This window comes from Mandrillus leucophaeus, unplaced genomic scaffold, assembly GCF_000951045.1.
Source record: "Mandrillus leucophaeus isolate KB7577 unplaced genomic scaffold, Mleu.le_1.0 Scaffold588, whole genome shotgun sequence".
Taxonomy (NCBI): Eukaryota; Metazoa; Chordata; class Mammalia; order Primates; family Cercopithecidae; genus Mandrillus; species Mandrillus leucophaeus.
Window position 1 is genome coordinate 1702248 of NW_012106341.1, and position 16947 is coordinate 1719194.

Below are 16947 nucleotides of genomic sequence, written 5' to 3' on the forward strand. Positions count from 1 at the left end.
TTTTTTTTTTCCTCTCCATCTATCTAAAGAGCTGGACTTAAATTCCCAGAAGTGAGGTGATATTGCTCCTGCTTTCTGCAGCCAGTGAGGGCCAACATGCCCTTTTCCTACTAAATAGGTACAAAAGACATTCTGTAAGAAGTATGTGTCCCTTGTTAAATATAGTGAACCCCAAGTTTCTCTTCAAATAATCAGTATGCCAGTATGTTCAGCTCTCTCATTCTTTGATTCTCCATTTTAAAGTTTAACTTTCTGGTTCTCTTTACCGCCTTGCCTCTATTTTCAGTAAACAACTTACCTGCCAGTTCTGATCAGTAGTTCACATCTGTTCCCCTGGTCACCTGCTCTGTCCTGACTCATCCCAGTCATCTGCTTTGACCTGAGTCACCCCTGATTACCTGCTCTGACCTAAGCCACCTTTAGTTACCTGTGCCTAACCATCCTTCCTGCCAAACTACTCACCCCAACACTCTGGCTTGTATTCCTGCTCTTTTCAACATAGTCAATTGGAACTAGCTTAGACTGTGCAGTCCAACCAAATAGTCCTAGCAAATAGGGGAACACCACATCAGTAGGGGCTACCTGAGTTAGGAATAAGAATTCCTTTCCCTCCCCTGTCCAGGTGTGCTCTCACCATTGTTCCATCTGTGAGAGGCACCCTTTCTGCAGAAAGTAAAAATTGCCTTACTGAGAAAATTAAATTTACAGTTGAGTGCTATTTCTTTATGGCACTGAGGAACAAGCATTTTGCATTTCTAGCACTCTGATAGACAACAATCTGCCACCAATTTCACTCCATCAAGGGAGCTGGCAGACTAAATCTTAACCTATCATAGTGTATTTTACCTTAATCTCACTTCTCCTTTGGTCTCAAAATGTTGAACTGGTAAAAGTTTTTTGCAATAATCCTAGAGAAGTATTCATTTGCCCAAAACTGAGGACAAGGATAGAGAGGCAATTTCTGATTCAACATTCATTTTAATGACTTAATGATCATAACAATGTTAATAAAAAGTGCAATTACAAATCAAACACCAAGCATTTGAAAGGCTGCCCTGTGATGGGCAGTACTACTGAGGCAGCTTCCTTGGCAATAACACAGTGAGTGAAGTCCATGGGCCAGAAGGGCACATACTAACTTTGCTGCATGTTTTTTTTTTTACCACCCCAAACCCCTAGATATCTTTGAGAAATCTCTGAAAACAAAAGTGGTTTACTTTTTCTCTTACTGCTGTCAGATATTATATTAAAATTTTAGCAATGTTTACACGAAGATACATAAAACCATATTTTACTTTAACCATTGGTATTACATTTGAATTTAAACAAACACAGATTAAATAACAAACTACCTCTGCCATCTTGAGAACAGACAGGCTTTATCTCATAAGAAAACAGCAGCATGGGTTCTAACTTTTCTAACCTTTTCAAAGATTCTTTCCAATTTTTTTCATAGACTCATTTATAAAAAGAAAAAAACAAAACAAAAAAAGTATCTGTTTTTTATTTCTACTGTTCTTCAAATACAAAAATAGCATAAAATGAAAACAGGTTTTCAGAGTAGATTTTTATGAGAAAAAACATATAGAAAATCTATGCTGGAATGAAAGTATGTTTTTTATAGTCTCACTCAATGCACAATATAGTCATCGTATACATAAAACCAAAGCCTATAAAAATAAATCACCTTGCAGGACTGCATGGCAAGATATTACTATCTCACAGAAGTATTCCTAGGCTAGTAACGGAGTACAGTTAGTGAAGAAGTGGGAACAAATTCCCAATAATGACTGGTTAGACTTAATGGAAAAACTGTGTAGGTTACACCATTCCTCATTTCACCTTGCTCCTCTGCCATAAAATGCCTGCTTTTAGAGGTATTTTATGTGTAAAAATGAGGGAACACATTCTGGTTTCATTGAGCAAGTTCATCACAGAACATCAAAGTGGGTTCTGCAAGATGTTAGTAAGTGCTACATTATATAACTGTTTTCATTCATAGTCAAATCAAATTTGAGGAAAACTAGGGTCAACAAAGTTAGATAGGCATATTTATTTTTCCCTTTAGGACTTCTCAGACCTTTCAATAAGCTGATGACATTATACAAGTTAAAAAAACATTCAGTATTCACTATTTCACAGCCTGTTTTTTGAAGCACCTTCTGGAATAACGCTCTGAAGCATTCTGCACTTTGGAAAATTTATGTAGAGCCAATTTCTATAAAGCTTTCATTAACTTATAGGAAACTCAGCTCTGAAAAATTCATTTTATGCTAACAGAATTTAGAATTTTAACAGACAAACACAACATTTTTGAATCAAATATGTTTAGGAAGGCTAGCAGAACAAAATGAAACACAACAAACTTCTTAATTACTTATATTAAAAGAGACCAGAATCTGTTTATGGTAGGTGAGGAGGTCATACGTGGGGTTGGGAAGGTCAGGGGACAATTCACAACTTCTGTGATTCTTGGATTCAAATCTGGCTTTGATATCTTTCTAATTCAGACAGCAAATAAATCACAACATAGAAACCTCTCGGCATTTCTCCTCTCTGTTCCTTGCCCCTACTGCACTGACAAGTGCTATACCTACCGATTCGGATAATGTGCACGGTGATATAGATGTCCTTTCTTAGCTCACTGCTACCCAAATCCTACAAACAAACAAAGTTTGGTTATTTTGGAAGACATGAGCTGCACTTAAAGGGAAGAGCATTTTATTTTCACAAATAAAAGAAGACAGACAGAGATGAACACAGACATTCTTAATGGAATGTTTGTAGCAGAAGTACGTGATTTAAATCCTGTTCTAAAAATATCATTACAATCAACCTTAGGTCAATTGATACCAAGTAATACTTTAAAGAAGAAAGCATTATTGATTCAATCTCTCACTCATTCATTCTTTAAACATTTATTAAGCACATATTAAATACCAGGTGTCTTGCCGAGCGTGATCACTGGTTTTGTTTTTTGTTTTTGGAGATGGAGTTTCGCTCTTGTTGCCCAGGTTGAAGTGCAGTGGTGCGACATTGGCTCACTGCAACCTCTGCCTCCTAGGTTCAAGTGATTCTCCTGCTTCAGCCTCCTGAGTAACTGGGATTATAGGTGCCCGCCGCCACTCCTGGCTAATTTTTGTATTTTTTAGTAGAGATGGGGTTTCACCATGTTGGCCAGGTTGATATTGAACTCCTGACCTCAGATAATCCACCTGCCTCGGCCTCCCAAAGTATTGAGATTATAGGCGTGAGGCACTGTGCCCGGCAATCATTGTTATACTTTGGTAATAGTATAACAGAAGCAGTAATACACTAACGGAATTAAAGTAATCCTGGAAGGTGATATTCAGAATTCTGGGCACTAATGTAATCTGTGTGTTATTTATATAAAGTTTAAAAGCAAATTCACTGTGTTCTCTCACAGTAATTTATTTCTCCTAAATAGTATGAATCATAATTGGATGAATCTGCCTTATGAATGAAACAAGATCCACTCACCACAAAGAGGGAGCAATGTCGTTCCGGTTTATCAGGGGCTTTGGGAAGCCCGTTTCTATTCAGCCTCAAGAAAAATCTCTCACTACAAGAGAAAAACCGTTTAACAATTTGAAAATTATTTAAGAGTTAAAGATTTATCCCTCTGTAACTACTCTTCATCACAACAGGTAAGCTAAACGTTAGGTTGTTCATTTAACATCAACATTGCTTTTATATAAATTAGGAGAGCTCCGAAGACAACAAATATTTGCTTCACTTCTGATGAAACTGGCAAAACAGCAAGTGCAAAGGCAGAAAGCACCTATATACAAACAGACATTAACTTTTGAAAGACTTGAGTACAATTTTATATCAGTAATATCATTATTCCAAAAAGCAGAAATAAATGCACTAAAAGCGAAAAATACGACATGTTTCATGTGTTTGTAACTAAGATTTCTTTTTCATGTTTTATGTCACATTACTTAATTAGCATTAAGGACATTCTGAGTGCTAACTGTCTATTAGAAGGTTTCATATTTTATGGTCTTATAAGTCTCTAATCTATAACACAAGCAGAGATTTCAAAAATGAAACTTAAATTTTATTTGGTCTACAAATGAACAGAAGATCTCAAACTACCCCCACTGAACTTGCATTTGAAAATACAGTGCCACCAGGAGCTGCGGTGGCTCAGGCCTGTTGTCCTTGTGCATAAGGAGGAGAGGCTAGGTGTTCGAGACCAGCCTGGGCAACACAGAAACCTCTCATCTATATAATCAAAAAGAAAATACAGTGCCACCTAGATTTAATGAAAACATAAATAATGCTGTTGATCAGCCATGAATTCTAGCAATAAATACTTATGGATGCCATTTATTTATTTATTTATTTTTATTATTTTGAGACAGAGTCTTGCTCTGTCACCCAGACTGGAGGACAGTGGTACGATCTCAGCTCACTGCAACTTCTGCCTCCTGGATTCAAGAGATTCTCACACCTCAGTCTCCTGAGTATCTGCGATTACAGGTGCATGCCACCATGCCTGACTAATTTCTGTATTTTTAGTAGAGACAGCATTTCACCATGTTAGCCAGGCTGGTCTCGAACTCCTGGCCTCAGGTGATCTGCCTGCCTTGGCCTTCCAGTGTGCTGGGATTACAGGCGTGAGTCATTGCACCTAGCCATGGATGCCATTTAGATCCAAGGTAATGTGTGACACTATTTATGTTCAACAAAATAAAACAAATATAAATCCACAAAAAATTAATCTACCAGCTACTGTGGGCTTCAAATTTTAACTGAATTTCAATATCCTGGTACCAATGACAGAATTAAATAGTTGGCTGCCTCAGGCAATGAGCACACAACCAACATCTACAGAATGTAAAATGATGTAGCTTTGGTCAGTGTAGCTTCAGTCTAGGGAACGAGCAGAGAAACGGAGAACAGGACATTAATAAAAGGCTCGGAACATGTTATCACCCGATCCTTGCCTTAAATAATGGTTCTGTCATTCAAATACATATAAGAGGAGATATGAGAACCATAAACAGATCTCTAAGGAAGCATATGAATTTGAATTTATGGCTGTTTTGGAACACTTATTCTCTTTGGTGATCTAAGTCTAGATAAATATGTTTAACAGAATCAACTACCTGGCTTGTCTCACTTTTTACTTATATTATGCCTATTTCTGACTTCTCATATGAGAAAGGGCAGCCAATACATATTTCTATGGGGCCATTTTCACTTTTATTACCTATATTTCTCCCCCGAAAACAGATGGCCAATAAGGCATGCATGAAGAGAATAAAAATTGCTGTAAGTATCCTCAATTGAAGCTAAAGTTCACATGCGATATTATTCCGAACCAGAGGCTGGGAATGATAGCTACAACCAAGGGTGCAGAGATAAATTAATCTTATCCAATTATCATTTACTATAATTCAAGGAAAATGACTGTAAGCTCTCTTCACAGTAAAATAAAATTCATTATTATTTCAAATTTATCATTTTATTTTATTTTATTTTTTTTGGCTGGGGGGACAGAGTCTCACTCTTTCACCCAGGCTAGAGTACAGTGACACAATCTTGACTCACTGCAACATCTGCCTCCCGGGTTCAAGTGATTCTCCTGTCTCAGCTTCCTGAATAGCTGGAACTATAGCTGTGTGCCACCACACTTGGCTAATTTTTGTTTTTTTTTTTTTAGTAGAGGTGGGGTTTCACTACGTTGGCCAGGCTGGTTTCGAACTCCTGACCTGAGATGAGTCTCCCGCCTTGGCCTTCCAAAGTGCTGGGATTACAGGCGTGAGCTACCAGGCCTGGACTACTTCAAATTTAAAATCAGTGAAAAGGAAATGTGCAAGAGTTCATCTTGGGACAAAAGAATTATACTTTAACCTATTATCAGGTAATATATTTTGGGGAATTTACCATTTGACAGGTACTCTGCCAAGGACTTTACATAAATTATCCCATTTTATCCTCATTATGCCTTTAGGAAATAGGTACTACTATCATGACCATTTTACAGATGGGAAAACTGAGAAACAGTAAATAATTTTACTCAAGGTCACAGAGATGGTATGTGGCTGAGCAAGGATTCTATTCCATGTATTAATTCAAAACCTTAGCACTCCACTAGAATGCTATAAGGTAACTTCCTCTTCTTCTCTAGAGAAATATTGAGTAAATATTTCTAGAATATTGAGATAAAGGAGAAGCCATCATTTGCCTGGGGCACCCACTCAGTAGTCAAGTCTGGCCCCAAGAGTTCAAGGTAACTTTCTCCATACCCTTCCTGGGCTAATAGGAATGAAAGAAGTCAGAATCTTGATTTAGCAGGTTTCAAAGAGGTCTTTGGTTTGAAATTGTTCTCTGGTAGTTTTCTTTCCTTTTTTTTTTCTCCCAAGAAGGAGTTTCACTCTTGTTGCCCAGTATAGAGTGCAGTGGTGCGATCTCAGCTCATTGCAACTACACCTCCCTGGTTCAGGTGATTCTCCTGCCTCAGCTTCCTAAGTAGCTGGGACTACAGGTGTGCGCCACCACGCCCGGCTAATTTTTGCATTTTTAGTAGAAACAGGGTTTCACCATGTTAGTCAGGCTGGTCTTGAACTCCTGACCTCAGGTGGCCTCCCAAAGTGCTAGGAATACAGGTTTGAGCCACTGCACCCAGGCAGTAGTTTTCTTTAATGAAACATGCTTAGAAAAAAAAAAAAAAAGACTTGAGAAACAAACTATTTTATTAAACAAACAAAACTCCAAAAAGATTTAAGAACTCAGCTTTACTTAATCAAAACTACTAAGGTTTAAGGATGGCATTTAGTCTGTTTCTTAGGAATCAGTTACCTACTAATGTATTTATTGATTACATTTTAGCATAAAACATAAGCAATATGAGCATTTTCCCCTCTCCTATATCACAGACAGTATGTTCTACTTTATATTTTTTGAGATGTAATTAGGTTTGAAGCTCCTCATTATTACCTCTACAGAAACATTCAAAGCAAATTTCACATTATCTTGGTCAGTCTAAAATGATGGACACCAATAAGATTAAAATACAGAAGTCAATAGGGCATTTTCAATATTAAAACCTTAACTTTAATGCTGATATAAAATCCAATTCTATATCTGTACATTTCATCAATATTCTGGAAAACAATGTTTCCTAAAGTATTCTATTGCAGAAAGAGATCCTTTTTGCTCTGTCACTATTTTAATTTCACCAGTCTAGACATAATCTTGGTTATGCAAGTATTATACTATATCATATCCTGTTTCAGAAAGAATATCAATATGTACTAAGCCAATGACATATACCTTAGCTTAAGCATGCCTTAAGGGGGAGATCAAAATAGATTGAAAACGGGTACTATGGAGAAATAAGTCATGTGCAGTTCTTTTAAAAGCTAGACTTCTTTTAAAAGAAAAAAGAAAAAAAAAAGGAAAACATCTATGGCCAATTAAAAAATCCTTTTTATTCATTTGATGACATGCTATTGTTATACCAACTCAAATCAAATTGTCTTCTGCTTTAGTGATACAGCAACTGATCACTCAGCAAATGGTTTTGTACAGAAAAAAGACCTATAATAACGTATTTTGGAATCTTTGGATTATAATTACTCACCCACACTGAAATGTTTGGAGAATATCAGAAGGTATGCCTTCAATGCCCAGAGAAAAACTGAACAAGTCAATAATATTGCATTTTTTTTCCCTTTCTTTCTTTTGAGACAGAGTCTTGCTCTGTTGCCCAGGCTGGAGTACAGTGGCGCAATCTCAGCTCACTGCAACCTCTGCCTCCCAGGTTCAAGCGATTCTCCTGCCTCAGCCTCCAGAGTATCTGGGACTACAGACACATGCCACCATGCCTGGCTAATTTTTACATTTTTTGTAGTGATGGGGTTTCACCACGTTGGCCAGGCTGGTCTCAAACTCCTGACCTCAGGTGATCTGTCTGCCTCAGTCTCTCAAAGTGCTGGGATTACAGACATGAGCCACTGTGCCTGGTCAGTAATATTGCATTCTGGCACATCTTCTGAAATTCTCCAAATATTTTGCACATACTTTTGTGGCCACACAGAAATATGTTTTTGACAGTCTATTTTAAGTCTGTTCTATTGCAACTCTGTGGTAAGTATGATCAGATGACAAAATTAGTTTTTGTAAACTTAAAAAATGTCCTTCCAAAATATGCGTACCTCCGTTACATACATCATTTAGACCTTTTTCCTAAGTGGAAGAGAGGTTTATATGTTTCTTTCCTATTACATGGTGAGCAACTAGAATACAGGCCCATGAGTACTAACCTTTGTATCTTCAACTTCTAGTGAATGATTTGGTATTCCCAGATGTTTGATAAGACTAACCAAACACAATCTTTTAGGACAAAATAGAGTAACACTCAAATAACTGGAAAGATTTAATTCTCTACCAACCTTTCCATCATGTCCTTTGCTTTATGGTAGGGAAATGTATGAAACTCTCCAAAAAGGTATTTCAATCCATGATGCCTCACGACCCGACTTGAGATGCTCATATTAACTTCATGGCAGCTCAAGATTCCACATTATTCCATTTAATGCTGTCTTCATGAACATTTTATATCTTTACTATATTCAACATATAGTAATAAAAAAACTATACTGATACGTTTTCAAATGAGAATACTGTCTTCCTCTTCTTAAAGAATGAATAAGCAAATAGAACATTTCAAGAAACACTGAGAAGTGAGAGTTGATACTATTAACAGCAGAGAAAACTCATTATTTGACTTCCCCATATACTGATATCTTCCAGAGGCAATCTTTCTGCAGGATAAATTTAGTGTCCACCTGAATTCTGTGTATGAGTCATTATAAATCATGAAACTATAAATCAAAAATGACTCTTTCTTTGGAAATAGAGAATAATAAATCACAATTATGTATTATTTATAACTTTTCTTCTTCCAACAATTATTTGATGAAATCAGGATAATGAAATAAAAAAATAAATAAGGATACCTGGGAGAAATCATAAAGGCAAATGTGTACTCTGTGCCAGACCCTATGACTTATGCCTTACATAGCTCTTCTTAACTCTCCTCACCACAGTAGGAGGTGGAAACCACTGTCGTGCCCATTTGTCACCCCAGTGACAAAGTGGCGGCTGGGAGATATTAGTAAGTTGGCCAAAGTTGTGTGGTCAGTCAAGGATGGGGCCAGGATATTAAATTCCAGAGTCTGAATTGAGAGTCTCGGCTTTTTACTACAATGCAACCCTGTCTTTGAAAGAACAGAGCACCTCAGAAATGGACAAAGAAGGCATGACCTGGTGGCTCACTACCTGTAATCACAGCACTCTGGGAGGCTGAGTTGGGAGGATCACTTGAGCCCAAGAGTTCAAAACCAACTTGGGGCAACATAGTGAGACCCCATCTCTACCAAAGAAAGAAAGAAAGAAAGAAAATCAGCCAAGCATGTGGCATGTGCCTATAGTCCCAGGTACTCAGTACCTGAATAGTCCCAGCTACTCAGAAGCCTGAGGTGGGAAGACTGCTTGAGCCTGGGAGGTCGAGGCTGCAGTGAGCCATGATCACACCACTGCACTCCCATGGGGTGACAGGGTAAGATCCTGTCTCAAAAAAAGAGAAAGAAATGGACAAAGAAGAGCAAGACTAACTATGTCACACAAACCAAGAGATTTTCGTGTGAATATTCTTAGTAAAATTAAAACACAATAAGTACAAATGGCCAAGCATAGTGTCACACTCCTGTTGTCCCAGCTACTCAGGAGGTTGAGGCAGGAGGATTATTTGAGCCTAGAGGTCAAGTCCAGTCTGGGCAAGATAGCAAAGTCCCTGTCTGGGAAAAGAACTCAAAACAACAACAACAACAACAACAACAAAAACAAATCAACCAAATAAATGAACACACGAACAAAACTGCATGAAGTCAAACAACAAAAAAAGCCACAACATATCTGTGTTTACAGAGATTATACCTGTGACCAACTGCTCAGTTGAACTACTGATATTCTGATGTACTCAAAAAGACCTCTAATTATAACGAGTGTGTTTCACAGCATAGTGTGGTAGAAATGTTCTTCCTGGTTATGCAAATAATATAGGAGGCACAGTAGGGATCTGAAGGTCCTGATGGCTTCTCTTCTATTTCTCAGTAGGATGCTTCTGTCCTCTGTGCCTCCTTGTAAGCCACTCAGTAGAAGTAACCCTTCAGTTGGGAAGGCCAATATCAAAAATTTTGATATTTTATATGAAATATATTTTTATAGATTCATATAAAAATTGTTATATTTTTCTGCATGGATTTATATTGATCACTTTTATAGTTCACCTCACATAAGAAGTAAAACTATTTAGTGATTCAATGAACACAAAAGTTATACAACATGTACTTTTACCTAAAAATATATTACTGGGTAATATCTTCGGTTAAACATGTTGTGAGAAAGATTAGCAAGCTAATCAATCCACAAAAAATTACAAAGAATGCTTGTAAACTAATTTTCAACATTTAAATATCATTGAAATAGATTTATGGTCTCCGAAAAGAACAATAGTAAGAGAAAACATTTAGACCGTCATGTTCTATTAAACTAATTGGAAAAACAACTGTCATTTTTTTTGTATACTCCTATGAACCAATTTAAAAAACAAAAAACCCATGTAACATATTTGAAAAAGCAGTCATTTGTCTTAAATTGAACTATGCTAATCTGGGCACAGTGACTCGTGCCTGAAATCCCAACACTTTGGGAGGCAGAAACGGGCAGATCACTTGAGCCTCGGAGTTCAAGATCAGCCTGGGCAACATGGTGAAACCTTGTCTCTACAAAAAATAAAAAAAATTAGCCAGGTGGGGTGGTGCCTGCCTGTGATCCCAGGTACTCAGGAGACTCAGATGGGAGGATCACCTGAGCCCAGGAGGTGGAGGTTGCAATAAGCTGAGATCGCACTCCAGCTGGGATAACAGAATGAGACCTTGTCTAAAAAAAAGAAAAAAAAATTAACTATGCTGTGTGAGGAGTGTGAGGATAACAATTAATACCCATTCTACACTGGGTAGGTGTGAAGGGAGACACACCAGAAGCTAAGGGGTGGTAAGATGGATGAAGAAATAATGAGAAGAGCTAAGAGGATGGTTCCACAGTGCAGTGCTGACCCTAGAGCCTCTCCCTAAAAGGCAATAGAACACAAATGTAAGGTGATCTGAATTGTTTCTATTTCGCTGCTTCTCCTGCATTCTGTCAAATGTTTTCTTTTTTTTTTCTTCTTTTTTTTTTTTTCAGATGGAGTCTCACTCTGTTGCCCAGGCTGGAGTGCAGTGGCGCAGTCTCGGCTCACTGCAACCTCTGCCTCCTGGGTTCATGCCATTCACCTGCCTCAGCCTCCCAAGTAGCTGGGACCACAGGCACCCGCCACCACACCCGGTTAATTTTTTGTCTTTTTAGTAGAGACGGGGTTTCACTGTGTTAGCCAGGATGGTCTCGATCTCCTGACCTCGTGATCAGCCCGCCTCGGCCTCCCAAAGTGCTAGGATTACAGGCATGAGCCACCAAGCCCAGCCCTGTCAAATGTTTTCTGATTGCCTAACAGTGTAAGATACATCCAACAATCTGCTGTGGGAGACCAAAATATGGCACCCCAAAATATGCCTCTTTGGCATAAGAATTGTTGAGCTAAAGGCAATTAAGAAGCAGGTACTGGAAAGCTCTCTGCCTTCTCTCTAATTGCCTAAAGGCAATGCATAGATTTACAAAAACAAAAAGAATCCTGCCTCTCTTATACCATCTAAGTACTAACAGGCCTGGCCTTGCTTAGTTTCTGAGATCAAACAAGATCAGGCACATTCAGGGTGGCATGGTCATGGACCTGCCCCTTCTTCTACCAGGGAGAACAAAGGTTAACCACTGATGACAACTTTAAACGTTACAGGCCTGGAGATGGCACCAGAGGTATCCCTACCAACACTCTTTACCAACTAGCCTTTGTCTGCCAGTTATTTGCCCTCCTAGAAGTTGCCTCCCTTAGGGACTTCAAGTCCTCTTTGCTCTTATCATTTCTCCAAAATTTACTGTTCTTTCTTGAAGATGCTACATAAGCTGGAATTCAAAGCCACCTCTTTGAGAATTTCTCATTCCCTAGGTATTAATATACCTCATGAATGTACGAAAAATACATGTTAGTAAACTTCTATGTTTCTCTTTTTAATTTGTCTTTTGATAAAGAGGACCATTCCAAGTAAGAACTTACGAGGGTTAAAGAAAAAATTACTTTTCTGCCTAACATTGTAAAGAGAGCTGTTACTGTGCTCTCTCCTAGAATGAGTAGCAAAGGACAATTCAAAAAAGCTCAGCCTGCACTATAAATTGCTGTATTTATGCCCCCAAGAAACCGGTGCTACCTCTGTCCAGGCAAGATACTTTGGGAAGCAGCTGGAAGGTGTGCTGGCAGCTCTGCCGTGGCCGCTGGACTACAGAGCTTTGGTGCTCATGATGGCAGAGATGAAGGACATGCGAATAGATGCCCTATGTACAGGGAATGATCAGTGGTAAACAGAAGAGACCCATGGACCCATTCTAATTCAGCGGTTCCCAACTGAAAGATTCTCCTCCAGACCTGAAAGCTTAAGGGAATGAATAACTCCTCCCTCCTCAGGCCCAGTCCTAGGGTGCAAGGCCCAGCAGCGTGCGTCAGCAAGATAGCAGAAGCAGGAAGAGAGCTGGCCGTAAGACACATACCCACATACCCCCTAAAGATGGAGCGGGAGAGCGTCCGGGTACTACGTAGCTGTCACATCAGACTGGGACACTTCCTGTTTACAGACGACTCTAAAACCCCTGCTCTGTCCTCACTTGGGGCTAACGCCATTTTAGGCCTCAGCCCGTCTGCACCCAGGCGCTTTATGCAGCGTGTTGCTCCACTATGCCTTGTGTTGTTTGTTGGCGCTCTCAGGGTTCGAACTGATACAAGACCCTTGCACCAACCTGATTGTGTACAATATTCTCCTGGTGAGCTGTATAAAGCCCAGGCCCCACCCTGGAGATCCTGACTGACTGAGTCAGGATGGACCTAAAAGCTTCCTGTTTGTTTAAAGCCCGGCTATGTTAAAGGACCACTGTTTTTACCCAAAAGCCCTAGTCTTAATTCATCAGAATTGCTGACTGTGTTTTATGATAGTCATGTATAACAGAAAACAGGGAATGTACGCCTGGTATCTTAGGGTCAAAGAGTTTTCCTCTCTTCCTCCCAACCACATGACAACACAAATGACAGAGTTTTTCCTTGGCAATAAATGAAAGCAACTTCTCAAGCAAGTCTTCCCAGATAAGATTATTAATGTGCCTTCTAATTTTAAAACTAAAGCAAACTTAGAGTCATGAGCTCTTCTGATTAAAGGGCAATGGAAAGAGGAAGACCTCTGATACAACTGTTTCCAGAGTTTACCTAAAGAGGAGATAGATGATGTTTTCTTTTAAAAATATTAATGCTCAAGCCCAAATTCACCTTACAAATAATTGAGTGTTGAGGACTATGCAACCAAATGATGTGATGGCTCTGTTAGCACATAAAGAATTTGGGTTTAGTTGAATGATACAACAGGAGACACATTTTTAAGCTATAGCCAATTCCATTGCCAATTTTGAAAAACAAGCCAATTCTTTCTTACTAGTCAGGATGATTGTAAAGCACTTCATGCTATTTGTCTTTGCAGAAGAATAAAGATATCTGAAACAAATACCTTTGTTTTTAGGAAAGGTAAAATTATAGGGAAGAGTTTTTAGGAAGGTAAAATTCAATAAAAAAAGGAATATAATACTCTTTAAAATTATAAATAATGTTCAGATCAGCTGCTGTTTCACATCTTCTGTACTATTACCAGATTAAGCAATTGGTGAAGTAAAGAAATGATTTTGATTGACTGTTGATTTAAGAAAAACAGCCATGACTTTAAGTTCAGAAGACTTGAGACCTTAGATATCTCAAAGTTTGTTTCAAGTAAAATCCTTAGAAAAAGGCCTATTGTATAACTAAACTGAGAAAAATACTTGCTTGAATCTCTCTCTAGAGAACTCATTAAGAATTTCACTAAAAAACGAGTTCCTTAGAGAAGTTACCAAAAGTAGGCAGAGATAGGATCTGGTCAACAGAAATAGGGAGCATGAAACCAGAAAGCCTGTATGTAGGCAGAATGCGTTCTGCTTATCATTCTGGGAATTTCTATCATTCGATCATTGGAAACACTGTCTCTTTGACATTTCATGAGAAAAGAATCACTCTGATCTATATTCAGAAATTATTCTGACCTTTCTAACATCTTTTCGTTAGGAAGGTATCTATAATAAGAAATGTTAAAGTAAACCTGAGCTCTTTATAAGTACTCTTGAGTTGAAGCATGCAGTTTCTTAAAAAGGCAGAAAAGTCATAAATAAACCCAGAATAAATACTAAAAATCCATGTAATTCAAGCCCTGTAAAAACAGTAAGTATAATAAATCGTTCATGCATTTATTATCTTAAAGAGGTTTTCTTTTTTTCATGAAATTACGTCTGTGAAGAGAAAATAAAAACTTGGGATCCCCAGTTCACTCTACCAAAGGGAAAAAGATTAAGCTGAAAGCTGAGTCATGCAAGAAGCTGCCTTTCCTTTTGCTCCTAAGCAGAGAGCTACAGATAACAGGTTAAATATCTCCACAGGTAGTTACTCTATGTTCACCTTATTGTCTGTAAAGTGTTCATTTACTGAGCATGAGATGAATACATAATTGACTATTCCCCTACCTATTCCTTTTCTCTTGCAACATGTGGATTCAGTAATGTGACCACCTTTCTCTTTCCCCTCCAGCCTGCGTTTCCCCTTTAAATATTGAAGTCTCAATATTCTCATCTTCGGAGAAAGGCACAGACCTGTTTCCTAGGTGCATAACCTTAACTTTGGCAAAATTAAACTAAGTTGACTTGAGATCTGTTTCAGATACATTTTTGTTTATAAGCAAAAATCAAATTTGCCTTTCAATAGCTTTTACTGATGGACACAACAGCTTACTGATAGGTTCTTTATATTCATTATAACTTTAAAAAACGAAAATGATCTAAGGCATCATTAAATACTATTTATTAGATGACTCATTCAACTATATTTTTTGAAGATCGGGTGCTTTTTTAACCTGGGAGGTACAGAACTTCTTAATTGATAGGAAAATGTTAATGCTTATGAGAACAGGTACATTATTTTCTGTTGAAGTCTATAGTTTAAAACCCTTTTTTTTTTTTTTTTGAGATGGAGTCTCGCTCTGTCGCCCGGGCTGGAGTGCAGTGGCCGGATCTCAGCTCATTGCAAGCTCCGCCTCCCGGGTTTACGCCATTCTCCTGCCTCAGCCTCCGAAGTAGCTGGGACTACAGGCGTATATACTTTTAAAAAGAAATCTTTGGTACTGAAAAAGTTAGGAACCATTGCTTTAGACATGTGAAATACTTTTGTGAAATAAAAATTGCATATTGGATACCATACAAAGGGATGATACAGAAACTGGTGAAATAAGGAAATGATTTTGATTGACTGTTAAGAAATGTGAAATACTTTTGTAAAATAAAAATTGCATATTGGGTAGCATACAAAGGGATGATACAGAAACTGGCCAATTAAGGAAATGATTTTGATTGACTGTTGATTTAAGAAAGATAGCCATGACTCTAAGTTCAGAAGACTTTAGGAATCTCAAAGTTCATTTCAAGTAAAATCCTTAGAGGTATACTATATAACTAAACAACCTGGAAAAAATACTTCCTGGAATATTTTGAACATCCGTAGACTATAAAAGTTCCGCCTACTGGCAAAGTCTTATCTTTGGAGAAGGCATTAACAAGGACTGCATCACTGATAACTCCTTTGTTAATGTCAAATCGTCTTACAACATATTAATAAATGGTGTGAAGGTAGGAACTTTTTGTTCCTGTTTTATTCAATGATATGTTCCCAATGTCCAAATGAGTGTCTCACCCTGAGAAGGACAGCAAGAATTGTTTGCTGAATAAATAAATGAATGAACGAATGAACATCAGCAATTCCATAAGAAGAGTGTGAACTTTATAAAGCTCAACTGAAATAAAAAAAAGATGCAGTTTCTGTTTAACTTGTAGTCCAAAATGTCTACATGGAAATACTTGGGAGAAGATGCTATACATTTATCTGACAATTTTTATGTACTTTTTAAGCATGACAGTGTTTGCAAATGACGTTTACCCAGAGACAGGGCTGAGAGCACAGTTCTTATTAGCACAGCGTAACATGAAACGACTCTATAAACATTTTTGACGCACTCAACACTTTGAGTACTCTCCCTTCTTAATAAGCACATCCTCACCACAGTGGAAAGATGATGATAGCAAAAATTAAGATAATAATGGCATGATCTCTTAATGCTTTCCCTCAACAACAATGTAAGACTTGTAAGCTTCCTCTAACTGCATCAATCCCAACCCTGTGTCAGGCACTCTACAAGGTGCTGAGAACATCTAGATGATGAGTGGGCAAAGTCTTACCTTTGGAAAAGCAACTGACAAGAACTGCATCATTAATAATTCCTTTGTTAACGGTGAACCATCTTACAACACGAATGGCGATGAATACCAAAGAAGTCCTTGTGAGGTGGGTTGTTATGTGTGACCATAGCTTATCCTGTAGGGAACTTAGGAAAGCTGAATAATTCTGAATACCTTATGGGTAGCAGACATAGGGCAAAGGAAGAAAGACAGAGATGATCCAAATCCTAGTGAAAAGAACATCAATCATCACTTTTAAAACACAGGAATAGGGGTAAAAGGACCTTCTGGTCACCTTCTAAAATCCTGCACTATTTAAGTAAAAAGAGACAAGTAGCTTGAATAATCAGAGCTTAGAGTGAAAGGGAAAGAGAAAGTCAGTTCTGAGTTCACTGACTCTGTGCGTTTTTG

General features: G+C 38.1%; 1 protein-coding gene across 2 annotated transcripts in view; it reads right to left on the reverse strand.

The window, feature by feature from the left end:
* Positions 1 to 16947, reverse strand: part of DOCK4 (dedicator of cytokinesis 4) — a 491532-nt gene that overhangs the window by 225184 nt on the left and 249401 nt on the right. For both annotated transcript variants that reach the window (XM_011999203.1, XM_011999202.1), the window contains exons 9-10: positions 3502 to 3583; positions 2598 to 2658 (exon numbers count right to left, since the gene is read on the reverse strand). In XM_011999203.1, the coding sequence (XP_011854593.1) occupies positions 2598 to 2658; positions 3502 to 3583 (143 nt within the window). The remainder of the gene's footprint in view (positions 1 to 2597; positions 2659 to 3501; positions 3584 to 16947) is intronic.